Source organism: Fundulus heteroclitus, chromosome 7 (genome assembly GCF_011125445.2).
Source record: "Fundulus heteroclitus isolate FHET01 chromosome 7, MU-UCD_Fhet_4.1, whole genome shotgun sequence".
Classification (NCBI taxonomy): Eukaryota; Metazoa; Chordata; class Actinopteri; order Cyprinodontiformes; family Fundulidae; genus Fundulus; species Fundulus heteroclitus.
In genome coordinates this window covers 32,009,187-32,035,892 of record NC_046367.1, presented here as the reverse complement: position 1 = coordinate 32,035,892, position 26,706 = coordinate 32,009,187, and the positions used below count along the sequence as shown (strand labels likewise).

Genomic DNA, 26,706 nt, shown 5'->3' with positions numbered 1-26,706 from the left:
ACTGACGCTGTATGGGCCGTAAAAGGAGGCCCTACACCATACTAATAAATTATTGTGGTCTAAAACCAGGTGTTTTAGTTTTTTTAGGCCAACCCCTGTATTCAAAAGAGGAGCATGCATTCTTAAAGATTAGAGCCACATAATAAACGCAGTGAAAACCGGCCCTGGTAGGGGAAACACAGTGATACAGAACAAGGGACCAGTGTTTTCACAGAGTTGTTTCTTTGTCCACCAGACTGAGCCCATGTCCTAATCTGGGATATCTGGCTGTAATCAGCTTAGCCCACTGCTACTCTCTCTGCTGATGCAGGGTGGGCACTTCGTCCGCTCTCAGTCCGCCTCTTTCATCGCCGCCGCTCACGTAAACATCTACTGAGGAGCAAAGCAGACCCGACAGGGAAGATCAGCTCACCTGCAGAGGCTCCGGGCGCCTGGTCTACCTGAGGGTGGGGTGGGGTGGGCGATGGCTGAGCGTCGAGACCCGGCTTCCTCCCAAGGGGAACCAGCTGCACCTGCTGCAGACATGTACCCTAGGAAAATCCTGGAGTATATGGAAGGCTTTCTAATCTCCAAGGTAACATTCACGCTGTCGCTTATTGAAAGCTGAGATTTCATGTTGCAGTTTCAACTCTAAACATTGCTGGAAATAATGTAGATGCAGAGTGGACTGGTAAGTTTCGCTGCTATGAGCGACATAAAGCTGAAGAAGTGAGTCTGGATTATTATTAATACCTACTGACTGAACAGCAGTATTTGTATTAATGGTAGAAACATATTTATTTTAATTGTCACCAACTATTGCCGTGCAAATGTAGCGATGCCACTTGAACCATTTTAGATTTTATTCTGTTACAACCACAGCTTCCATGTATTATGCAATGATTTTATGAAAAGAGCCCATTTCTTTACACATAATCTGCAAAATCTGGTGTGTTCAGGGTATTTTCACAGCCTCTGAAGTAGTAACATGACAATCAGCCTTCACCTTTGTAATGGCCGAACCTTAAACTAATCCCATAGCAAAATCACAATTTATATTTCATGAAGTAAACCCGAGTAAAATGTGATCAAAAAACGCCTCAGCCACATTAAACCAGCACAAATCCCTTTATTGGTCTTCATGAACTCGATGTATTATATTCTGCTGCACTCTGCTTCACATGATCAGCATCTTTCCTGCTTCCCCTCCCTGTCCTAGACGGTTTTCACCTCCTGCGAACTGGGCGTGTTTGACGTGCTGCTGGCAGCAGAGCGTCCGCTGTCGGCAGAAGAGATCAGTCAGGCGGTGGGAGCCAGTGTGGACGGGACGCAGCGGCTGCTGGCCGCCTGCACGGGCCTGCAGCTCCTCAACACACAGTGGGAGGACGGGCAAGGTCAGAACACACTGAAAAATGAGCCGGAGTGAAGGCCTCGCAAAAGCGTTCATAGCCATTGAACGCTTACACGTTTTGACACATAACTATTAAATCTTTAAGGTTTATTTTTGTGTGTTTGTGTATGTGTGTGAGTGTATCTGTCCTTGATTTGAGCAGGTAAATAAGATAATCTGCCAACGGAATAAGACTTTTGCACTTAAAATAGGAACAACTCATCTCCATCATCTTATTTCAAGTGCAGGATGTCTAATTATCTTATTTTAGGGGTCAAAATACTCATTTCGTTGGCAGATAATATTATTTACTTGCTCAAATCTAGGACAAAAACACAAATTTTAAGAACATTTTACTTACTTTTAGATCCATTTTTGCAGTGTAGTCAGCCACCCCCATGCGATATGAGCTCCTTTCCCTGCAGTTTTGGCTGCAGGTCTTTTGGAGACTGACCTTTTTGCTCGTTATTCCTCCCCTGTCTTCTTCTTCTATGGTGTGTTCTAGTTAATTTTACAGTAACCTGAGCTGAGGCTCGTTAGGCCCACTGTCTCTGCAAATGTCTCACATTCTTTGCACGCTCTAACCAGTTTTCATCCACGTTTGCCCTGTATTTAGCAGCATCTCTTTATCAGATGGCTCCTTCCAGCTTCAGGGTAACAACACCGTGCTGCCACTAGAGGTGCTCAGGATGACGTCTAGCACTAGACTTCCACCACAAGTTATGTTTCTCACGTAGGCCAAGAGTTCGTTTTTTTCTGTCCAATCAGATTGTCTTCTTCCACATGTCTGCCGTGTCCCCAAATAGTTTCAAATAATTCAAATAGTTTGTTTTTCTTTGTCCATTTGACATTTTAATATATCGAACCGCTTCACCCACATAAACTTCCACTTTACGTTTGTTGTGAGGCTGCAAACATCCACCATCTCTGCTGAAAGGTCCAAAATATCGTTTTCACGCCTGCAGTCTTTCATTCACTCCGAATCTGCGTCTTTCTCCCTCTGCTTCAGCTTTTTATAGCAACACAGAGCAGTCCCGGGTCTTCCTCACTCGTTCCAGCCCCTTGTCGCTCTACCAGTCCATCCAGTACAGCTCCAGGACCATCTACCTCTGCTGGCACTACCTCACAGACGCCGTTAGGTCAGTACACAGAGCTGCGGTTGCTTTTAAAGTAGCTCAGACCCTTTTTTTTGGGGGGTTTTCAGTGCAAGTACATTTGGGATGTCCAGATGAGTGTCGTCTCTCAGAATCACCATAAAGCCGTCAAAATCCAATATGTCAGCCATACTGTGCACTAAGTCTAACAACTGATTTTCGTGAACAAATAAATAAAAAAAAAGACAGCTAAGTACTAGCGTATTTGGTCAGGTTCCTCTCATTATTACGTTCAGTGGGCAGGATGCTGTGGTTTAGTTCAGTAGCTGCCTTTAAACACCTGGACCAGTTGCCATCAGACTACACTGCAAGAATGGAATTAAAAATAAGGAAAATGTTCTTAAAATCAGTGTATTTATCCTTGATTTGAGCAGGTAAATAAGATGATTTGCCAGTGGAATAAGATTTTGCCCTTAAAATAGGAACAACTCATCTCCACCATCTTATTTCAAGTGCAGGATGTCTAATTATCTTATTTTAGGGGTTGAAATACTCATTCCATTGGCAGATAATCTTATTTACCTGCTCAAATCAAGGACAAAAACACTAACTTTAAGAATATTTTACTTATTCTTAGATCCATTTTTGCAGTGTACTACCAAATCAATTTTCAGGAGCTGATGCCATACTTACCAAACCGACAAACGTTCTCAGAGAAAGAAGCATTAAGCTGTGTGTGCTGTGCAACATGGAAAACTATATCTGGCCTTTAAAACGTGGCACTTTAGGGACTCCTCATAAACATCAGTATGTGTTTGGTTTGGAGTTGGAACCAGTGTTTTTTGGCTGCTGGAGGATCAGAGGCCTTGGGCTGTGGTTGCAGTCAGAGAGGAGAAACGAAGGGCCCGGACCGAACGCAGAAAACATCAAGAACCTTCAAATACTCGGCTCAAAAACTACAGCCAGCTTGGTTGAGGGTTAAATTTGACAGAAGTTGCATTCTTGTGTATTTATAGAAGTCTTAAACAAGAAAGAGGTCACCGACCCTGCAGGTAAACCTGCAGAAATTTCGTTACGTGGATGATGAGGACAGGAACTGAAGCAAAGAGAAAATCATGGGTTCCCTGAGCTGAACAGTGCAATGTGGCCACGATAGTTTAAAACTACCATACAGAACCTTAATGGATTGTAATAAATTTAGACTGTGTATCACTGGATTAAAGTAAAAACGAATGGTTTGAATTTTCTTATAAAGAAAACCATTTACAGCCAATAAACACAAGAATAATGCATTTACTCCCTCCTTGCAGGGGTGGATAGTCCTAACCCTACAGTACCTTGTGAAAGTAGTTATACTCCTTAGACCTTTTCACATTTTCTCACGTTACAACTACAAACCTTTGTGCATTTCTGTTGGATTTTACGTGATAGTGGGCCAACGGAAATTAGAGCATAGTTATGAATTTTAAGGGAGATGATACGTTGAGATCATGGTCAACGGATTTTACTTGCTCTAAAAAATATGATGATTTTAAATAAACAAATTAATCAGTTTTTTTTTTGTAAGAAATGAATATGAAAATCATTGTAGATCCACATGTGAAAAAAACATTTGTTTTTTTGTCGTATTAAAAGATGGTCATTTAGTTTGCTAATTATTTTCAATCATGTCATTTGAGTCTTTGATAATAATAAACCAAGCTCCTGTTGGTATTTTGGTCAGTTCTTTGCAAACACTTGCTGTATTTTGCCAGTTTGATCCAAAGCATATTTTAATGCACAGAAGACATGATGTTAGTAATCAAATGTCATGGGTCCTATTAATTATGAAATTAAAGAGAATGTGAATAGTGTGGTTATTTAAAAGATGAATACTTTCTTTTGTACTTAATATTTTCAGAGTAAGATTTTAACTTTTCTGTAATAATTTTTGCCCTAATAAAAAAAAAAAAAAATCCATCTGCATCAGCTATTTTTACCTGTGGATTATATCTTTCTTGAAATGTTGTTAGGGGGGGCACATAAAATCAGTACAGGGGCCATACTTTGGTCATGCCTGTTGTAGGAGTTAGAATAACCCAATCAAAGTCCAGCTCTAAATCCACGGTTTTTGTGAAAGCGATATTAAAATCATTCCATCACTTTCATTCCCCGTCACAATCACACACTACTCAGTGTTTCCTGTCAAATAAAATCCCCATTAGACACATTGACATTTCTGATTATAAAGCGAGAAAATGTTAATAGGCTCTGTGGCGCTCTTGTTAAAAAAAAAGGCTTCTCCTGTGAAACTGAACATTTTATCAACATGGAGAGGGTGAAATCAACCACAGGTGGGCAGTGATGAGCTGTGGGAGACCGAGGTTCAGCTGGCAGTCGCCTGTATGTATGTATAATGGAAATAGACTTTGGTCTTCCTTTGCTGTTTGAACTCTGCCTTTTGATGTTCTGACTGAGTACAGAGAGCCAGCAGCTCTCCGACTGACCACTGAAGCCTAAGAGAGAGAAAAAAAAAAAAACAGAAATACCATCAAAGATTATACAAACTATACCTGAATGTTTCTTTCTGCCTACCCGTTATTGATTTCAGTTTTTTTTTCTTTCTTTGCATTCTCTCAGAGAGGGAAGAAATCAGTATGAAAAAGCTTTTGGAGTCAGCTCAAAGGACCTGTTTCAAGCTCTCTACAGGTAAGAAAGCTCCCTCGGTGTTAAAAAGTCACGAACACACAGATGAAATGTGTCGACACATTTGCACTCCATCATCAGTTCCCTTGTCTCAAGCCTATTTTTACTTGTTTCTTCCAAAAAAAAAAAAAAAAAAAAAAATCTGACTTGTTGAATTCATTAGGAGACGTGAAATGTGAAATTGTACAAAGCAGTGGGAAAAAGGGAGATGGCATGACCAGTGAGGTGAGGAGGCCAGGGGCATAGGGAAAAAAAATCTGCCATGGTCCTAGAGGTCTGATGTGTTTATAGCATTCAGTGCCCACAGTTTTAACGCTTCACTGATCTGCTGGTCAGCAGTTTTCAGGGGTCACCAAACACACAACGCAAGTTTGTACGCTAAAAGATTTTGATCAGCCTGCCTGAGGGCCTGTTACATTAACGCCGGCAGACGCAGTGATCCAAAGTGAGACACACAGAGGAATTAAGTGCAAAAAACATCCTTTCTTCTCTTTTTTTTTTTTTTTTTTTACTAGCACTGCTCTTGGATGGAAGGGGAAGGAAATGTTTGCCTCAATGGATTCATTATTATTTTCGATCTAAGAGACTTAAATATTACAGCATATGCTTTTATGAGTTATCCAGTTTCCAGCTTAGGAATATTTGCGACAATCACATTATTACAAAAATGTTGAATATGATATACATCATTACAGGCAAATGTGTTGCCAATTTCTAGCTGGTGCTTTGAATCTATTGAGTATATAACAGTTCCAACGAATGGACAAACTATTGGATGGATGGATGGATGGATTTAAACAAAGATAAATTCTAAAAACATTAATATTTTTTCCCCTCATTTTTCAAGAATGCAAATATGTTGCATTGTTGCCTGGCCCCATTTTCCCCTTCAGTTTATTTAGACATGAAGCAATTGTTGTTGTTGTTTTTTTTACCTGCAGTTAGAAATCTTTTTATTCATTCTCACATCCTTTTCAGAAGGCGACTGATATATCCAATAGAAACAGCTTCATTGCTTCAGATGAATCCAAAAAAAAAAAATAATAATAATAATATCCCAACTATGATCCATGTAAACAAACTGTAGCATGCCAAGGTTTAGATGAATTTGCAAATCAGCGTCAATGCATTGAATTTAATGTGCCGTGCGAAGAACAATCTCAGCACCTGTGCTCAACTGATTTGATATGGAGAAGCAGTTTGTTGGCGCCTGCTGATTTCCCCCGTGAATACGGCGGCTAAATTAGCAAGGGAAAACAAGCGCCGAAGTCATTCAGCTCCCGTTCTTGGAGCTCTGCAGCGGGAGCAGGAAGATTCAAAGCTCCCTGGATGAGTCAGACTCCTGTTTACCCGTCGCCATTTAACCAGTCATGTACTGCGCCTGAATAATTTACAGCCAAGTCCTTTTTTTTCTTTCCCAGCTCCAGTTCTCAACCTTAAGAAATCAGGAAGGGGATGTGGAATTCAAGAACATATATAGCCTTATGTAGCATAAAGGTTTTGCATGAATTTTTAAATTTTTATATATTTTTTACCTGTTTGGAATAAGTGTTCATCTTATAAAACCATGAATTTAAGACACAACAAAGGAGACATTTTAAGGTATTGCATTTAAGCTTGTGCTGTTTTCTTAAGACTCAATGCATGTTGAAAAAGTCAAAAAGCAAGATTTTTTAAAACCAAAAAGAAAAAAAAAACTCTTTTGAGTTATTTATTTTAAAAAAACAAACATTTTTTTATGCATTAGGATTCACCTGCAGGCAAATGTTGATCTGAAAAAATGCATTTTGCATATTACCTTCTTTCGACTGTGATCGAACATTTTGATTAGCTGAACACTTTCTCAAACGGCTGCCTTAAAATTGACTCAGCCTTGCTAACTAAGTCCTACAGGCAAATAAGTCATGTCCTGGTGCACCTTGGTTTATGCTCTGGTGTGCAGCCGCGATGGAAACCTTCCATCTCCTAACTGTCCTCACAGAAATAAGAGCATGAAATTGCCAAAAAAATATCTTTCCAAGCTAAAGCATTAAGAGTTCCTTTCGCTTGAACTACAGCACCAAGCCCGCCGTCTGAAAATCAGCCCCACATAATTCTCTTTGCACCAAACCTCATACTCGACTCCTCACAACCTGGACACCGTTTTTCTCCTGGCAGCTGTCAAAACGGGAGACTGCTGTTAGGTACGGTGGGCGTCCTGTGATGCTTTAGCCCCTTTTCTCTCCCGCGGGCCTTGGCGTACCTTCCATAGACCTGTAAGGGTGTGCAACATTATCTTTGAAATATTCGGAGGTCGTAAATAAAGTCTTTAGACGTCTTTGAACTTCAGCGCTTTGAATCGTCTCGAAAGCGCTACACGCATAAACCTGCCTTGCCTTGGAAATATTAGTGGAGTGTAAATAAAAATCTGAAGGCGTTTGCTGGAAAAGTAATAGCGGGCCATCACCAGGTCTTTCAACAGGATAATAAACCACGCCGACACGGGGTGCTGGTCAACCCAGAGAGAGACGCAGAGGAATACATTTTTATACCCTCCAACCTCCTATGGATGCAGGAGAAGTGCTGTCCTGTTGGCAGAGGGAGGATGTACAAAGTAGCTAATAGAAGTCGCGGAATGATTAATTTTCTTAAAATGCAACTTGTTTTTATTTTCAAAATGAATGTGAGAATGGATCTGGAAAACTGCCCATAGAATCGATCAACCATGAATTACATTGAGTGTTAGAACGCAAGGGTATATATATCAAGTAAGGTTGCCTCACGCTCTGTATAAGAAGGGCCTCCTGATGAGGCTGAGGTCCTTTGGCGTAAGTAGACCTCTGAGGCTAAACAAGCTGGGGAGGAAGGCCACTTCTGTCCTAGGCTGCACTCTGGACTCTGTGGAGGAAGTAGCTGAGAGGAGGGTGTTGTCCAAGCTCACATCCATCATGGACAACACCTTCCACCCCCTGCACCAGACTGTAGAGGAGCTGACCAGCTCCTTCAGTGCAAGACTAAAACATCCTGTCTGTAAGAAGGAGCGCTACCGCAGGTCATTCATTTGTCTCTCTTGTTGTGTCTCTGCTCTGTCTTCTGTAACCCCAGTCGGTCGAGGCAGATGGCCGTTCATACTGAGCCCGGTTCTGCCGGAGGTTTTCCTTCCCGTTAATGGGGAGTTTTTCTTCCCACTGTCGCTTCATGCTTGCTCAGTATGAGGGATTGCAGCAAAGCCATGTACAATTCAGACGACTCTCCGTGTGGCTCTACGGTTCCCCAGGAGTGAATGCTGCTTGTCGGGACTTTGATGCAATCAACTGGTTTCCTTATATAGGACATTTTGACCAATCTGTATAATCTGACCCAATCTGTATAATATGATTGAACTTGATTTTGTAAAGTGCCTTGAGATGACATGTTTCATGATTTGGCGCTATATAAATAAAATTGAATTGAATTGAATTCCTGATGCTACCAGATTATATAACGCTGCAATATAATAGTAACCATAACCGTAATAAGTAACGTGCAATAACTAACGTACAATAATGTGCAACTCATGTTAATTCAATCTCTGGATTATACGTATAACTGTATAACTGTTACAATTACTGTAATAAGTGTTTTGCAGTAACTATGTGCAATAATGTGCTGTGGTATATTGTCAACATACAGGTCATTCATTCCTGCTGCTACCTGATCATACTTTGCTGCTTTATACCTGTAACCATTATAGTAATTACTGCACCCATGCACCATACAGGTAGATGCAACAATAACTGTAATAACTTATGTGCAATAAGCTATTTAAACAAGGAACACGCAATAAGCCTGTGCAATAATCATGTATAAAGTGTATAATAACATATGTGCAATAACCTATTTATACATAGAAGTGTATATAATTGTATATAGCTGTATAACTGTATCTAACTGATTCTACTTACCTACTTTGGCACCTTCTTCTGACTTTTGACCATTGAGCCGATGGGACATGTGAATTTCTCCATTGTGAGATCAATAAAGCTTATCTTATCTTATCTTATCACCGTGACCAGCAGACTGGATATTATAGTGTGTAAAAAAGAAAAAAAGAAGGATGTTTTCTTTCCCCCCTGATAGTTTCAAAATTGTAGCTGAGGGCCTCCTGTGTGGCCCCGGAGTCATTTGTTAGCAAGAGTCTGAGGCCGACGATGACTCGACGACTTTCTGGATGTCATCGTGTCACATGAAGTTGCCCCCGAGTACTGGAAGGCTGAGTGCTGTGCTGCAGAGAAGTTTGGACAAGTAGAAAGCAGCGGCACAGAAGAAAGAGGACGTGCGAGTGTGTGTGTATGCGGGGCCTCACGATGGTGCTGCTTGATGAGGTGGAGATTTCTCAGAGCAGCAGCGCTCACCACAGGCTCTTCTGTTCTGCCGCGCCCTGTCTGTCACACACAGACACACACACACACACACACACACACACACACACACACACACACACACACACACACACACACACACACACACACACACACACACAGACCGGCCGCTGGGAGAAACTTTCTATTTGAGGAGTGTGTGTGTCTGTTTGCACTTCAGCCCTTGGGTGACAGTTTAGAGAAGATGATCAAGAGGCTCATGCTGCCGTGAAGGGAGACACGAGTGGGAAAACGACTAATAAAAATAACTTTTTTTTCTTTCTTTTTTTTTCTTTGTGGTGGTCTGTTCAGGTCTGATGAGGAAATGGTGAAATTCATGCACTTGATGAACTCCATCTGGAACATCTGCGGCAAAGACGTAGTCACGGCCTTCGATCTTACGCCTTTCGAGGTCGTTTGTGACCTTGGAGGTAAGTTTTCCAGATTTTATCAAAATGCCCTTTCCAAACACCTCTGTGAATCTCTAGAGCAGTTTTTGACATCTAAGTATAACCGTTTGGGGGTGAACCTCTTTGTAAGCTAAAAGCTGTAAACAGAACACCATTTATCCCATGAGACACTGCCAGCCACTTCACTAAGGCCTAGATTGTAGTTAGATAATAAAGAGACCGATGGCTGAATGTGGCAGATGAAGAAAAAGATGACATGATGGTGACAATATCAGCCTAATTAGGACACACTTAAGTTTAGATGTATTCTGTTGTTCGGGAGTTCTCTGTTTTACTCTCCTCGAGCCCTAAGTATTTTATGTTTTGCAAAAGACAAAGACTAGTTTGGTAATCCATGTATCCACATTTATCTGGCATGGTAAAGAGAATAAAGCATAAACTTAAATATCTTAAAGGTTTACAAACCATTGATGAAATTCAAGGTTTTTGTGATGTAAAAAAGATTATTTCAAAAAGTTTTTTCCACAAATAATGTAATATATTTTTAAATAAAGAAAGCAACATAAAATAACGATTTACAAGGATCCCAGGTACATTGTTTCCGCTAGCCCTTTCTGTAATTCAAGCACTCTGAAATGTCTCCTAGAAAGTGAGAATTTTTTTTTTCCTGTACAACACTTAAGTAAGAAAACTGGTTTTCCATTGGAATATTACATGAGTCTCCAAGGTCCATGCCTACCTTTCCTGTAATGAATTTCCAATTTAGGAATGCCACCATTAACTGTTATTTTTTTGTCAAAAATATCTTTCCTCCCTTACCTTTCAGTGCAGACCCACTATGGATCAAGCAGGGTTAACTGAGAATGAAGTTTATATTTTTTATGGCGAACGAGAAGAAATGTTTCATCAATATTCAGTATTATAACTAAATTATTCAAAGTTGATGAGGATTGCTTGTTAGGGCAAAACATGAATTAGTTAGTTCTGGTGTTCTTTTTTTAGAGCTGTGCCTCAAACGTTTACTGCAACCTGAAAAAAAAAAGTCCTGGGCATGTTATATGCAAGTAATGCATTTTAACAGAAATGCATCAAGTCAGAGGACAGGTGAGAGTTGGCCTCTTCAGTGTTTTTCATCTTAGCTTTTCTAAAGTCTTTGGAGTCCCAGCGACAAAAGACATGAAGCACTTCCATAATGTGGATGATGATGTCACATTTGCATTAGCCCCATCTTCAGGCCTTGAACTCCCCATGGCTGTAGACGGACACGGGATTGTTTTCTTGATATGAAGTTAAGACATGAATTCAAACTGGAAGACCCACTCCCGGCACTCCATCATCGCCTGATTGTCTGGTCATGAGCCTGTGCTCCAGCCAATCTGCGTCAAGTCTTCATCCTTCATCAGCCAATCATCCTGCAAGACTTTGCCTATAAAGCTCAACATCCATGAATTCTCCTGGTCTTCAGCTGAGCTTCGACCCACCTCCTCCCCATCTCCACCTTCACGCTCACAGCCTCCACCTGGCTCCTTTTCTCCTCTAGCCTCCACCGCCAGTGTCCTGACCCCAGGGGGAAGACTTCACTAATCCTAATCCTAAAATGAATATCCAAGCTCATAGACCTCTGCAGCCTTCACGTCTTCTGCCAGTTACGAGCACCAAAGACCCTTTTCTGATTTATCTGACCTTTCTAATTGCCTTCTGTCTGTGTGAGTCTCTCCAGGTTGAATTTTCTTTTCAACAGCAATATGTTGAATGGATAAGTGGCTTATTACTGGCAACACCTAAAAGAAATGGGTTAATTTCAGTGAGTTACTTCAGATAAATCATCAGATTTTCTTTCTTCGATTGAATTAAACTTGAGGAAGTAACATGGAGGGTATTGTTTCCTTGTCTCTTCTCCTCTGTCAACTCAGCGTTTATCTTTAAAAGCATCATTGAAGAGTTGCTTTGCATAAAAAGCAAATGGCACAAAGATGAAAAGGTGATGGGAGAGCAAAGAATGAATAGACATGATCAAAATGACGGAGGCAAGAGCTTCTAATGAACTGCAGAGGCACAGCTGAAGAATGAAGGATGTTATGAAACCTACAATAGCCTTTGTGAGAAAGATAACAAGCTTTTATTTTCTCTTCTCGTTCTATTTCAAGTGAATTTAACAGATGAACATTGAATCCACTCACGTTCTGACAAGATTATAAAGAACTGTAAAAAGAGCAAATGTCTCCAAATATGAATTTTTAATCTGTTGCTTTGTTAGTTCAGCATCAGCTTGGCTAACAATCCACACACGATTCCCTTTGTGATATATATATATATATATATATATATATATATATATATATATATATATATATATATATATATTTCACCATCCATGTACAATTTCTGCGGTCTGAAACTGTCTACAGGTGGGCCAAATGTAGCATGTGCTACCTCGGCCGACCACACAGGGGGGCTGTGGAGCCACAGAAAGCGCCTTCCATCGACCCTTGTCTTTTCCTGCTGCTGTGTGACTTTCTCCACATAAGGTTGTCTGATCATGCTTATGCATGAAGCTGCATATCCAAAAACTGTGAGCATGTGAGCATCAGGAGGGTGAAGGGCATCACTGCTGTGTCCCTCTTAGGCCATGTCTCCCTCTCAGCACCTGTTGAGGGCACGCCTGCTGCTCAAGACGGGTCTCCTTGTCTGTCAGACCCTGCCAACGAGCTGATTGGGGCTCCCAGGGGAATATGGCATCCATCCATCCATCCATTCAAGATTTATTGAAACCATTTTTTTTTCTAGAGTGGAATGCTTATGCAAGGTTCAAAGTTTATTTTTTCTGTTTCGGGTTTGTGCCTCATGGCCTCTGTGCATTAATTTAGTGTCACTGCAGAGAAATGTCAGCTGTTAAGTACAAGGTGTGAGGGGCAGCTGCAGAATAAGCCCCGATCAACCTGCCAGCATGTCCTCCATAAATTCGCCTGGATGCTGTGACTACAAGCAAAAGTATTCATCCCTCCATTGATGCTGTGTCAGATTACAACTACAAGCTTCAACGTGTTTTGAGGATTTTATAAGATAGACAAGAACACACTTACAGTGAAAGGTGAAAGACAAAGGCTACATGTTTTATTTTTGTTTTGGTTTTGTTTTTTCTTGTCTTTTTTTTGTTTTTTTACTGTGAAACCCCAAAATAAAATGCAGTATACCTGATTTGTAAATAGAGTCCTACTGAGTGCAATTTAACCTCAGTATGAATACAGCTGTTCTATGATCAGTGAACAAACAGCACCAGGAACATCAGAAGGGCCAAGGATAAACTTGTGAAGAGGTTTAAAGCAAGGGCAGGCTAAAAAAAACCAATACTCCAAGGATATTGCACAACAGAAAACCTACCAAAACACGGATGACCACCTAAACTGACAAGCTCGTCAAAGAAAGAAATGATCAGAAGCCGCTATGAGCCCCACACTAACAGGATGAGCTGAAGATATCCACAGCTCAGATAGGAAAATGAGTTGACAGGACGACTAGAAGAAATGCACTCCCCAAATCTGGCTTTACTGAAAGATTGCAAACAACAAGCGCATGAGAAAAGCCCCAAGAAGTCCCATTTCTAGATAGCCACAAGTCACACGCCTTAAAAACACAATTCCCACAGGCAATTGTGGAGGGAAACATAGAGGCAGCAAGGCAAGGCAAGGCAAATTTATTTATATAGCACAATTCAGTACAGAGACAATGCAAAGTGCTTTACATGATTAAAATAAAGGAAAATAAAACAGAATAAAAGCAAGTAGGGATAGAATGTAGTAACAAAAAAAGAACATTAAAAACAGTAAAACAGTTTAACTAGAACAGTCAAAGGCAATTTTAAACAAATGTGTTTTTAGTCTTGATTTAAAGGAACTCAGGCTTTCCGCACTTTTACAGTTTTCTGGAAGTTTGTTCCAGATAAGCGGAGCATAGGAACTAAATGGTGCTTCTCCGTGTTTGGTTCGTGTTCTAGGTATGCAGAGTAGGCTGGAGCCAGAAGACCTGAGTGGTCTGGATGGTTGATACACTGATAACAAGTCTGTGATGTTTTTAGGTGCTAAGCCATTCAGGGATTTATAGACTAATAGAAGTATTTTAAAGTCTATTCTCTGAGATACAGGGAGCCAGTGTAAGGACTTTAGAACTGGGGTGATGTGCTCTACTTTCTTAGTCTTAGTGAGGACGCGGGCAGCAGCGTTCTGGATCAGCTGCAGCTGTCTGATCCACTTTTTAGGCAGACCTGTGAAAACACCGTTGCAGTAATCAATTCTACTAAATATAAACACCTGGATTAGTTTTTTCCAGATCCTTCTGAGACATTAGTACTTTAACTCCTGGAAATGTTTTTCAGGTGATAGAAAGCCGACCTTGTAATTGTCTTTAGATGCTTTTGGAGGTTCAGGTCTGAGTCCATCACTACTCCCAGATTTCAGGCCTGATCAATGTTTCTAGCTGAAGCAGCTGAAGCTGTGTGCTAACCTTTGATCTCTCCTCTGTTTGTCCAAAGATTACAGCATCATGCTGTGGGGATGCTTTTCTTCTGCAGGCACACGGACGCTTGTCAGCACTGACAGGAGGTTGGAGTTAGCTAAATACAAGGCAGTACAGGAAATATATATCTGCTGGAGGCTACAGAATACTTTACACTAAGGCAGAGGTCCACTTTCAAGCTGGATAACAACCATAAACATCCAGTCAAAGCTACAATAAAATGGTTTAGACTAAACGATGTGTGATCGTGTCCAAACTCACCCACATTTGAAGGAACAAGTTTCACTAAGTGAGTTTAAACAAATTTGAAACTTTTTAAACAGTTAAACAGCTGGATATAACAGTTTCGGTTGGTAACCGGTTTGATAACAACAATAAACATAACCTTTGTAATCTCCTTCATTTACTCTGTACCTTGTTTTGTTTTCTTTCTGTAACATATTTTCCTATAACGCTATTAGGATGCAGAAATGTGTACTGTTCTGTCTTGAGCTGCTGTCATCTTGGCAAGGTCACCTTAGTAAATTTGAATTGAATTGGGACTGCATAAAAGAGAATTAAAAAAAAGCTAATAGATTGTAAATGTTACAAAACTGGAAAAAAAGTTCAAGGGTTGCGGACACTGTTGCAAAGCACTATATGGGCCTAAATAGGCTAAATCCGGAAATGAAGCTGAAAACCTGACAGCATTGGATGTGATTCTGGCAGGCAGCCTGGTTAGCCCAACAGTGTGCTGTGTGTCTGACTTTGCTCTTCGTCGTTGCTCTTTGATTCTCCTCCTCTCCTGACCCCTGTTTGATGTGAGCGCTACCCAGCTTCTCTGTGTGCGGGAAAAGAGAGAGCTGAGACAGTGGAAGCCGGTCACGTTAGAGGATGGCTGGGAGGAAATCCTGCCCTGTGTGGACCCGCACAGACAAACACACAGCGGTCCGTCTGACTGGGTTGTATAGGTTGGTCAAAGTGACATCCTTTGAAGCTGTAGTCTGTCTCTCGGCAACACTGGCTTTCCAGACTCTATTATTGCCAAGTACGTTCTCTAGCATTCTCTATTTTGTGAGGCACGACAAATACAATAATACTGCTAAAGCATCAAACTGAAAAAATCCTATTCTCACATTATACATCTGTTTTCTTTCCTCTTATGAGCATGAGTGTGTGTGTGTGTTCACTTCGGTTTCCAATTTACACTTGTGTAACCTCTGCTCTATACCAAGAGTTATCCTCAGAAAAAGTAGAATATCATCCACAACAAGAGTGCAACTCTTCTGAATCATGTTGAAGACACACTGACTTTTTTCGGAGGTCGGATTAGATGGACAGGAAGTGAAATGTCGCTTATTGAAGTTCCAAGCTGAGGACGCAAAGAGGGAAATGACTAGAAGTGAAGGTCTGAGCAGGCTTAAGGAGGACCCCACAGGTACTTCGCGGAGCTCCTGTTGGGCAGTAGTTAGTATCTAAGTGGCCCAGTGAATGACAACTGGTGAATTAGTGACAGAGTGATAGGCAGTATGGGCTTCTTAATGCAGCTGGAGGCTGACGGCTGGCTCATGTGGTACAGAGAGGATCCACTGCCAGAAAGAAAGGGCTAACACGACAGAACACGAGGAAGAGATGTCCGACTATATGGTGCCTTTTACTGCAAACTACTGCGACACTGATGCATTTTTTTACAATCTAGATATCTGGATTTGAAAAGGTGTAAGATACAGAATATCTTCCGATCCAAAACAACTGCTTAAACATTTGGAGTTTAGTTTTGGTAATAGGAATCACCTGGGTGCCGTCAGCTACCACGTGTTGCGTACACATACCTTGTTGTGTTTTACTTACCATCCATGTGTTTGTACCACAGAACCAGAGCGAGCCCAAATTTATTTGGGATCAGCTTCTAGAATTAGATTTTTTTTTTTTTGGCCCACCTCCAATGAGGCCCGTTATATTTAAAAGGATTTGAAATGATCTTAAAGCAGATTTTTTTTTAAAGTTTCTAAAAAAAAGAAAGAAGCTAATTAAAAAAAATAGGCTCAGTCATGATATATTTTTTAAATTAAATTTTTGCAATCTATAGTATGCATGAACAGCCATACCCTCCTGCCTCTGCAAGCCCTTAGTTTGCATATGGCTTCTTTTCTTAACTCTGTCGCCCTTTTAGAGGAAACATGGTGGAATGATCTGAAACCTCCAAACGTCCTGCAACAAAACTGGTTGATTGTCAATGTAATTTAACAGCTATCTCTGTTATGAATGGTCAACAATTATCCATGAGTGGCGGTGTCGTTACAATGTGTGCGAATGATGGAAGTAAAACCAGCATACTTAAGTTTGCAGTTTTAGGAGAACAAACAACGGCAGCATTTCTAACCCATTTGTATTTCAAAACTGGATATTTGCCATGAAAGCTCAAAAAGATGAAATAAAGCTGCTGATATTTGCCGAAACTCTTTGTCGCCGTAACAGTTCAACATCAATTTCACCGCTCCGAATGTTTACTCATTACAGGCGCAACTCTTGTATTTTCTCCTCAACACTAAAATGTCTGCAGACAAGACGGTGCTGGGCAATAGGTTGTACACTGACTGTGAGCCTCAACAAACTTTACCTGAGCATTAAGACTTTAACGAACTTGGCAAATCTCTCACTAATACATCTAATTATGTATCATCTATATAACTTCTGTTGAGATGAAATTACTGAGGCCCGACATCCAATCCAAAGATGACGTCAGTTTACAATTCTTTCATTGGACTAGGTGGGTCCCAGTTCTACTTAAATGTAAATTCTGCACTAATCATGTTTATTTTATATGTAAATTATTTCAAGCTGTACGTTTTTTTTTATTTATGGCGATGGAGACACAAATGAGGTAGAAGCTACTCTCTCTCTCATTTATTGTTTTTATTCAGTGTCAGAAGTCTGAACTGAGTAAATATATACTGCAAATTAAAATTTCCATAAATATATAAAACTTCCTAACTATGTAGATGTTTAACATTCATTAAATGTATTCTCTGCATGCCTTATTGTTCGAGCAGCTTGGCTTTCTCGCATTGTAATGAAACATTTCACTACACAAACTGCGAAATTAACATCTGGCACTGTGTAAAAACATTGATATTGATTTATCCAAATGTGTAGAGGTGATATTAATATCTAGAACGCCTGCTGAATAGCAACCTAGAACCTCGTTTTGAAATCTTACAATAAAGTTGTTAAAAACAACAAAGGGTTAAGATTGAAAATGAGTTGCTTTGCAAAGAACTTTATATACAATTTTCAGCCTTTTTAAACCATTATCCCGAAGACAAGGTTAACACAGTTAGTTTAGTGCTATTGTGAATTCAAACAAATCTTATACGGTTATTAATCAAAATTTGTTTTAATTTAATGGAAATGACTTAACCAATCATATCTTTCACCTTACTCCAAAAGCCTGTGTATTTGGCGCTCTGTGCTCCTTTTCTGCTATATGCTATCATGGAAATAAACAGGGATCATATATATATATATATATATATATATATATATATATATATATATATATATATATATATATATATATATATATATATATATATATCAGATGAAGGTTAACAATTAAATGTGATTAGGATCAGTTTTAGAAGGATGACATAGAAATTAATAATGATAATTTTCTCCAAACAGCTACGTATGTTAGTCCTTCTTTGTGCATTCTGTTCATCTGTCTCTGCATTATTAGTATTAATGTTACATAAACCTCATCCCCTAAGGGGCACAATGAATACAAATCCTGCTAATAAATAATGAGTTATACCTGAGACTGCGTGCAGATTATGTGTTATGTGAAGCTTCACTTCGCTGTCAATGAGGGTTATTTATTTACCGTTCCATAACTAAAGGCAATTATGTCCTTCTCTGCAGGCTGCAGTGGAGCATTAGCCAAGCAGTGCACGTTGGCCTACCCAAAATGCACTGTAACGATCTTTGACCTCCCCAAGGTGGTGCGTGTGTCAAGGGAACACTTTGTCTCAGCGGCTGACCAGAGGATCGGCTTCCGCGAGGGTAACGTCGTTGCAAACTGTGTGAAATCTCTTTTGCTTTAAGTGCAATGTGCATAGGCACGGGTGTCAAAGCAAACACAAACAAGTAATGTTCTTGAAGTAGTTTCTAATTGTCTATAAAGCCGCCTCCATCTGTTATCGATCCAACTTTGGCTGCATTGTTTGACCTTCTGTACTAAAGTGAAGCACAGATAAGCATTCTCCATCTCATTTGAGTTCATCAAGCACCTTGCACACAACAGGTCAAAGAAGGTGGTTTAACACAGCACTGAGGTAAATGCTTCTTTTCTAAGAGGGAAGCATGCATTCGCTGCACACATAACCTTATGTGACCTTGTAGAGGCACAATCCAATAAATTAGGATATTATCAAAAAGTAAATTTTGTATGTAGCTGACTTTGGAGTCTTGATTTATATTTTTTAAAGATTTAGTTACTCATAATGGACCCAACAGACAGACGTGAAGGGTAAAGTTTGTAATGATACAGGTACAAATGTGTTATTGTCAACGCATGTGGACACTTGTCTGGTTTTCACCCACCGATACAATAAAAGACACATGTACCATCAGTGTCAATAACATCAGAAAAAAAAAAAGCATGGTCAAGTATATGAGCTACGAACAGCTCATTAACAAGAACTTGTTCTAATTTCAGGTCAGCTAGTTTGAAATAAATTAATTCAGGTTCACCGCCTAAATATTTTGAACTATGTTCACAGATCCAACTTGAACTATATTTTACCCATCGTATCTTCCCAGAAATAAATGTAAAAAATGTACACGATTCGTGACATCATTGACAAATTAGTGTACGGATTGTACCGTTTCCTAGCAAGCATTTTATTATCTCCTGTTGTCTTTGCTTACATAAACTGTATTTAACAGCTTCTCCCATTCACGTAGTTCAAGAGTTTCATCAGCAGACACAAAAACTTTGACTGAAGAGCGTACATTTAGCCTATGTCCACAACTGCTGGAAATGTTAACCCTCATATAAGCAACAAGTAAGATTGGATTTGACATGAGATGTGTTTTTTTTTTTTTTTGCCCTTTAAATTATTGTTGCAAAATCTGGAGACCACAGTAGCACCCAATAACCACCCTGTATGGAAAGCTGAAGTTGTCTTGGACAAAGGCACCCATTGCAGTTTTTTAAATAACTGTAGAGCCATAAAATACAAATAAATGCAGGTAACTTTGTAATAAAATAAAATGTTGATTAGCTGGTAAGCTCTTCAGTCCTGTTAATTAAATGCAGCTCTTTGCTTTATTTTAGGTCCATAAACCACAACAAAAAATAGACATATAAAATCGGATGTGACTTTAATTTAAAATATTAAGGCTTCACTGATATCGGCAGCTATTAAACTCATTATCCTCTTGACTGGCTTCTGTTTGACTGGAATCGTTGCGTACAAAACTGTCAATTTGTGCCTCACACTCCCTTTGTTGTGTTGCTCCTCGGCTGCAGCAGCAGCAGATGTAAGAATCGCAGCAGCAGCAGGTAATCTTGAAAACCTGCAGAGAAAGTCGATTCCTTCCTGTCCTGCTGTTCCCATAGCCATGCGGCGGGTGCTGCAGCGGGAAGCCTCTAAACTTATTTTATTTCCACATTGTGATCATACTTAAAATAGACATCTTAGAAGTAATGTTTGACTCACTATATAAAAAAAATAACTGCATGGAACCAGATTTGCCCTGTGAATGAGTTTCGTCTCCCTAAAAAAAAAAAAAAAATCAAACTCAACTGAATGTTGAACAGAGGCCGGAAATTTGCTTCAGTCAATGTCGGTCAAAGGCATTTAGAATAATTTAATTACAACAGACATCAACCATTTGTTGCAATTACATTTAAGCGCGTAAACCACTAATCGAGTCATGTCATTACTCTGAAGGCTTGTCAACAGAATCAATAATTACATGAAATAATTAAATTGGATAAAGAGAAGGCCGTGAACCACTTAAAGCGGCCCAGTTTGAGTCCTCGGCATCACTCGCATTACTCACCGCTCGCACAAAAAAATATTCAGCCCATCCCTCTGACGCTGACTCTGTTAGATATACGACCAGCATCAGCCTCACTGCAGTACAGCCCGGAGGAGTCTGAGGGAGAAGTTGCTTTCCTACTTCATGCTGAAAATCTCCCATCATTTGGTGAAAATGTTGCACATTCGTTCAGCTTTACATAAATATAAAGTGTTTGTGTCTCTATTTTAAGGGGACTTCTTCAAGGACTCTCTGCCGGCGGCAGATCTTTTTATTCTTGCCAGAATCCTCCATGACTGGACAGACGAGCGCTGCATAGAGCTCCTCTGCAGAATTTATAAAGCCTGCAAACCAGGTCTGTATGTGTGTGTGTGTGTGTCTGAGTGCGTGCGTGCGTGTCCGTGTCCGTCTGTGTGTCTCTGGGTGTGAAAGGGATGAGTGATTTTTTTTTTTTCTTTTGCTAGAAATGAGATCGCAGATTGTACCCCACAATGCAGCTGATCCCAGGAAAGTCTGTCCTTCTGGCTTTGATCAAAGTCAGACGGCAGCCACAAAATCAAACACTGTGAGGGAGCGGTGCATAAAGGAGGAGAGAGAGAGAGAGAGAGAGAGAGAGAGAGAGAGAGACAGACAGAGACTTTGACTAGACAGCTCGGTGCATTAAAGCAATGCTAGAACCATTACAGTACTATTAACCCAATCAAACATAACCCATCAGTAGTATTTTTTTTTTACAGGTCAATTTCATGATTTCATCTTGTAAATGTACACAAATTAATAGTTTGACAATTCATCTAAAACATCAACATGTTTATTTGGAATTTTAGGCCACAGACCAACAAACGAAGCGGCCAGTTGTGAAGAGGAGAGAACGAGACACTTGGTTTTTAACTCAAAAAATACAAATCTAGAAAGTGTAATATTAATTTCTGTCCACCCGCTTTCAGTTCAATACCCCTTTAAATAAAGGACCATTGTAAACGATTGGATTTGGAAGTCACGTGAAGGGTAAACAGAATCTACTTGTGTGTTATTTGATCTCAGTAAAAATGCAGACCTTGGAGATAGTTAGAGGAGTGGTCCATAACCCCTGAGCCACAGACCGGTACCGGCTGGTCGGTCCATTGGCACCGGACTGCAGAGACACAATAAAAATAACTTACATTTTTTCCATTTCTGTCTTATCTGAGTTTCAATATTTAATTTTGAAAAATGGCCAGGATGTCTTTGTTACATCTATCTGTGAATCATGCATAACACACACGTCTCGGTCGCATCGACAAATGCACTCGCACAAATTCACTGATACCGTCATACTTGGTGGTTAACTGCTTTGCTCAGCCTAAGAAGCCATTCGGTATTTGTGAGGAATCGATCGTACCACTAAAGACATTTGCTGCGAATTTCGAGGAGAGGCTACGCGATGACGGTCTTAAAAGTAGGTAAGCGTTGTTGCAATGAGAAAAAGTATGATTGCAGAGTAGACCGGACAAAAGCAGCACACTTCAAGTGTCATTGTCTCCCACTACCCCAAGATTGGACCTTCTGTTGAAGAGAAACATCTCCAGGGCTGCCACTGATTTTGAGTTATGGTCAGTTCCAATTTTCTTGCACTTTATATTTCTAAACATCTATGTCATTATTACATTTAGAAAATACCAGTTATTATGATGGGTAAGTCATTTTATTTTATGTATCTGCCACACTGGTTTCTGTGTCTTGTACTGACAGCTGAGCGAGAACAATTTTTGCTAATTTCTACGGTAGTCAAGTGAGGACTTTGATTTAAAATGAGGACCAAAAAAAGGTTCTCACATTTTTTTCTGGGCTAGGTTTAGGACTAAGGTGTAAATTAGGCTTCAGGTTTAGGGTGAGTTTAGGTATAATTTGGTAAAGGTTAGGGTTAGGGCTAGGTTCAGGGCTAGGCCACAGAAAGGCTTGAAGAGTGTGCTCCAATGGCACAGGGGTAGTGAGCACGACCCGTGTATGGAGGCCTTAGCTCTTGACATGGCTGACCCCCGGTTCGAATCCAGCTTGAGGTCTTTTATCCCCCCTTTCCTGTCCGCCTACTTTGAAAATAATGAACCACTAGTGCCACAAAAACCAAGAAAAAAAGGCTTAAAGATGAATGGAAGTCAAGGCACTGTCCTCTCTATGTCTATTAAACAAGGATGTGTGTATGTGTGTGTTCCTTAGCTCTTCTCATTATAGAGGAGCTTATAGCAGATCAGATCTCCTGAGGCACATACCAGATTGTTCTCGTTAATCAAGTGGTGATCAGGCTTGTGAACATATTTCTTCTCATGTTACTTGCTCACCTTTGTGTCATCCTCCAACCAGAGAACCATTGCTCGGTTCTTATTTTATCTGGGAATCCAGTCCTCTGCCTCCTCATTTCCAAAGTTTACTGGGCAGCTCACCTCAGGATCCCCCGCTGCCAATCTCCTCACCGCTCCTCTGACCCCTCCTTTGGATCCGCTGTCCGGACACGTCCACAATCCACCATCATCACTCACCTGCCTGTCCACCCTCCAGTGTTGCACCGTCATCTCCATCTTCCCCTGGAAGGGAACACAAGACTCATTATCAAACCAACAACCTGCCAACCTCAGCCTCTGTGGGCATGCTCACCTTGTTCTTGGAAACTTCACCTCTGCGACAACAGTAAGGTATCTGCTTCTTTTCAACCTACAGCATCAGTTATTGGAAATAATTTCCGTCAATAACCGCTTTCTCCACCTCCTCAGTATCACGCTGGAATCCCGCCTGATCTTGGAAGAAATGTTCATTATTTCACGATTGTCAATAAACCTTTTTGAATCACTTACTGTTGTCCGTAGTTTGCTCAAGGATCATACACCACATCAACATCATGACAGTCTGAGTCTTGATTTAGAAAGCTGGAGACTAGGGCTGCATGGTATATACGATAGATGGTAGAAGCAGTATGAATTTGGCCTAAAGTAGAGATTTACGCTCTACCGTCCTATCGTCTTATGCGTCACTGCACCTGCCTAAACATTGTTGCAAGCACAAAGACAGCTGAGCTGATCAGATGTTGAACAAAAAAAGTACTTTGCAAGGTTTGTCAAGTGACGGTGAAAGCAAACAAAGGTAATACGATCAGTTTGCTCTACCATTTGAAGACGAAGCACATGTTCGAGAGGCTGCGTTTGGCTCAAACACCTACAGGACGGGAGGAACCAAAACATTTTTGCCCGCTACCCAATGGCAGACCCCCATTGTACACGCTTTTACAGAATATGGCTTATGACCGAAAGAGCAAGCGATGGAGTGACATAACGAGCCATCACAAGATACTTGTGCAAAGATATGGTCCCTTTCCATGCAGTGGAACGCAGCGGGTATAAACACAGGGTTCTTGTCAACGCATTTCGACGTAATGGACCCTTTACGCTGAAAGTTGTCAATGTTACGCTGAGATTAGACTGTCGCGGTCAGTACGACACGGATGTTTGAGAGCAACATAGAAAGTCAGCAAAGCTCTTGAACGTACATCCATGTTGCTATAAACCTCCCAAACCCACTGATCTCCATTTATTCACTGCATTGCTGATAGGCCCGAAAAACTGAAGTCACTGGCCGTCATCTTGCTATATATATATATATATATATATATATATATATATATATATATATGTGTGTGTGTATGCTGAAATAACATGCAAAATATTTCAGCAGATGACTTTCTCAGTACAGATAGTGTTAGTACGTAACATAAAAGTTTATGGCATTTGACATTTTAAAAGTCTTAAGCCCCCCTGAACACTGAACACGAGAAAATCATCGTTGTTCGATGCTGTAGGGCACGTATTCCCTAGTTACTGGAGCAAAACAGGGAGTACCAATATGGCAGCCGGTGGCTTCACAGCGACGTGTACTACCAACGACCAATCAGCAATCCAGTGATTAAATAGTGATCAGTGCCCAAACCACATTAGCTAACGCTAGCTTTTATTAGCTTGACAAACAGCCCCCTTTGAGCTACACAAAGCAACACACTGTGGGAATACATCCAGAGAAGTAGCAGAACGACACACCAGCGCACGCACACACTTTCCTGTACGTGCACCTTGCCTCTGCCAGTCACCCACAGATATAAAAAAAAATCCTGGTGAGGACTCCATCCATCCATCCATCCATCCATTCATCCATCCACCCATTTTGTTACTCGCTTTATCCCTCATCGGGTCGCGAGGGGTGCTGATGCCTATCTCCAGGAGTTCCACATTATTTTGTAAAGGAATTAAAAACTATGCTTAATTTCTCTTCTTGCAACAATTCTGGACTACTTTATACATTTTTTAAACATAAAAGCTCAATAAAATAAATGAAAGTTTATGGTTGTGACAAGACAAAAAGTCTAAGGGGTGTGAATACTTTTAGGAGGGACCTTTAGTTTGACAAAATCAACCCAATCACAATCCATGAAAAAAAACAACAAAAATTTTTTCTGTTTCTAAAATAGGAGGTGGAGTCCTGCTGGTGGAGGCGCTGTTAAATGAAGACGGGTCTGGCCCGCTGACAGCACAGCTCTACTCCCTAAACATGCTGGTGCAGACGGAGGGCAGAGAGAGGACAGGTGCTCAGTATGCTGCCCTGCTGGCTGCCAGCGGCTTCACCAACATCCAGCACCGCCTGACTGGAAAAATCTACGATGCTGTTCTGGGTCACAAAGCGACATGAGGGATGCCGTCATGAGAGAAAGAAAGATGTTGCTACCATGTATGGTAAAATAAAGGCTCATTCTGTAAGGTAAAAGACAAAAGAACTAAGATTTGTTTTTTAATCATGTTTAGTTTCCATGGAGTCTCCTCTGCTGTCGAGTCCTGATTGAGATGAACAGCCGAAATTTCATAAAGTTGCTTTTGAATTTGTTAGAAATCACTGAGTGAAAATAATCCAAAATGTTTTTTAAGAATGAAAATCAATGTATGAGGGTTTTTTTTCTAAGTGATAATGATATCTGTTTTACAAGGTCAGAAAGTTAGTAAAGATGCCCTTTCTTTTGAACCCGTAACAAAGCATAGACCAACATAGAAGCATTGTCTCCAGTTAGTTTGAAAAACAATACATGTGCATTCATGTAAATTGTATTGCCAGTCTAGGAAGAAGGTGGTCTGGACTTTTCATTTCTTGGCAACAAATGGACATTTTTTATTTTTGTTAAAAATAAAAATAAATATGTTCAGATGATCAAGAGTGAAAACAAAGGTTAAATCATCACAAGTAAGATGCCTCAAACTTTGTACAAAATGGGTGCCATCTAAGGCACTAACTAATTTTGCTAGGGACTGATTAGGAGCATGCGAAAACTATATATTTAGTTTCTTAATTTTTTTCTCCAAAATATACATATTTTAACTTGATGAAAAAAACTTTGTGAAAAAAAATCTGAAAGAGGAAAAGCTATTGCTAGACATTAAAATTATGATTCTGCTACATTGAGGCGTTCAATGTCAGTAGATAACGTGAAATTGATCTCAGTACAGAAAATGTGCTTTATCTTTTTGAAGGGTCCAGTTTTGTCTGAAATGGGTTGTTAGATTAGGAAATTGGTAGTCATAAGGAAAACTCTCAGTTAAGAGTCTAATTACTCTGCAGTGAGTCTATTGGTTATAGTTAGTTATGCTAATTAAATAGCGCTAACAACACTACAAGATGCATAAGACGGTTTAAGATGTTCTGTCTGTGATCACATTATTGTGGTGTAGTATTAAAAAAAGCCTGTTTAACCGCAGAGCTGTGTAACGGCAACTGCTCTCTCATACCTGACATTGCCTTTGCACATTACATTTATTTTGACAAATGATTGAGCTGTGATCGGTCTTGTAAAGGTATAAATATATATACTTCAATTCTTTTTGTTGAGTTTTATTTGGAGCGACATCTCTTTCCCATAATCCGGAGGATTTGTTTCCAGATTTTCAGTGATTCAGAGAGGGGCCATAGTAACTTGCTGTTTATAGGAAATCATTGTTTTATCATAATATGCATTTTTTAAACGTTTTCAAGGTATCCAGAAAGGTTTTGTTGCTGTTTATAGTTCTTATGAAGAAATTGGGATCAGCTAAATTATGTATGTATCCACAGGTTAAAGCTTTGCAAAAATTCATAATTGGAAATCAGACCCTTCTATAACTATCTAATCTTGCTTGTCTAGACTGGGTACACAACATACTTATAAATGCTGTAGTTTTAAAAAAGTA

At 40.1% G+C, this 26,706-nt stretch overlaps 1 protein-coding gene across 1 annotated transcript; it reads left to right on the top strand.

Moving 5' to 3' along the window:
* The first annotated feature begins 298 nt into the window (after positions 1-298).
* Positions 299-26,360, top strand: asmt (acetylserotonin O-methyltransferase). Its single transcript, XM_012850128.3, has 8 exons — positions 299-574; positions 1,199-1,373; positions 2,379-2,508; positions 5,083-5,151; positions 9,840-9,958; positions 18,350-18,490; positions 20,709-20,831; positions 24,966-26,360. The coding sequence occupies exons 1-8, from the start codon at positions 464-466 to the stop codon at positions 25,181-25,183; spliced, it is 1,086 nt and encodes a 361-aa protein (XP_012705582.2). The 5' UTR covers positions 299-463; the 3' UTR covers positions 25,184-26,360.
* The last annotated feature ends 346 nt before the right edge of the window (positions 26,361-26,706 follow it).

What these genes read in the sequence shown, in the direction of transcription:
- asmt (XM_012850128.3), top strand. Translation starts at nt 464, where the DNA reads ATGGCTGAGCGTCGAGACCCGGCTTCCTCCCAAGGGGAACCAGCTGCA. An exon ending in CTGTTTCAAGCTCTCTACAG is followed by an intron (nt 5,152 to 9,839) that starts GTAAGAAAGCTC and finishes TGGTCTGTTCAG; the next exon opens with GTCTGATGAGGAAATGGTGA. An exon ending in GAGGATCGGCTTCCGCGAGG is followed by an intron (nt 18,491 to 20,708) that starts GTAACGTCGTTG and finishes CTCTATTTTAAG; the next exon opens with GGGACTTCTTCAAGGACTCT.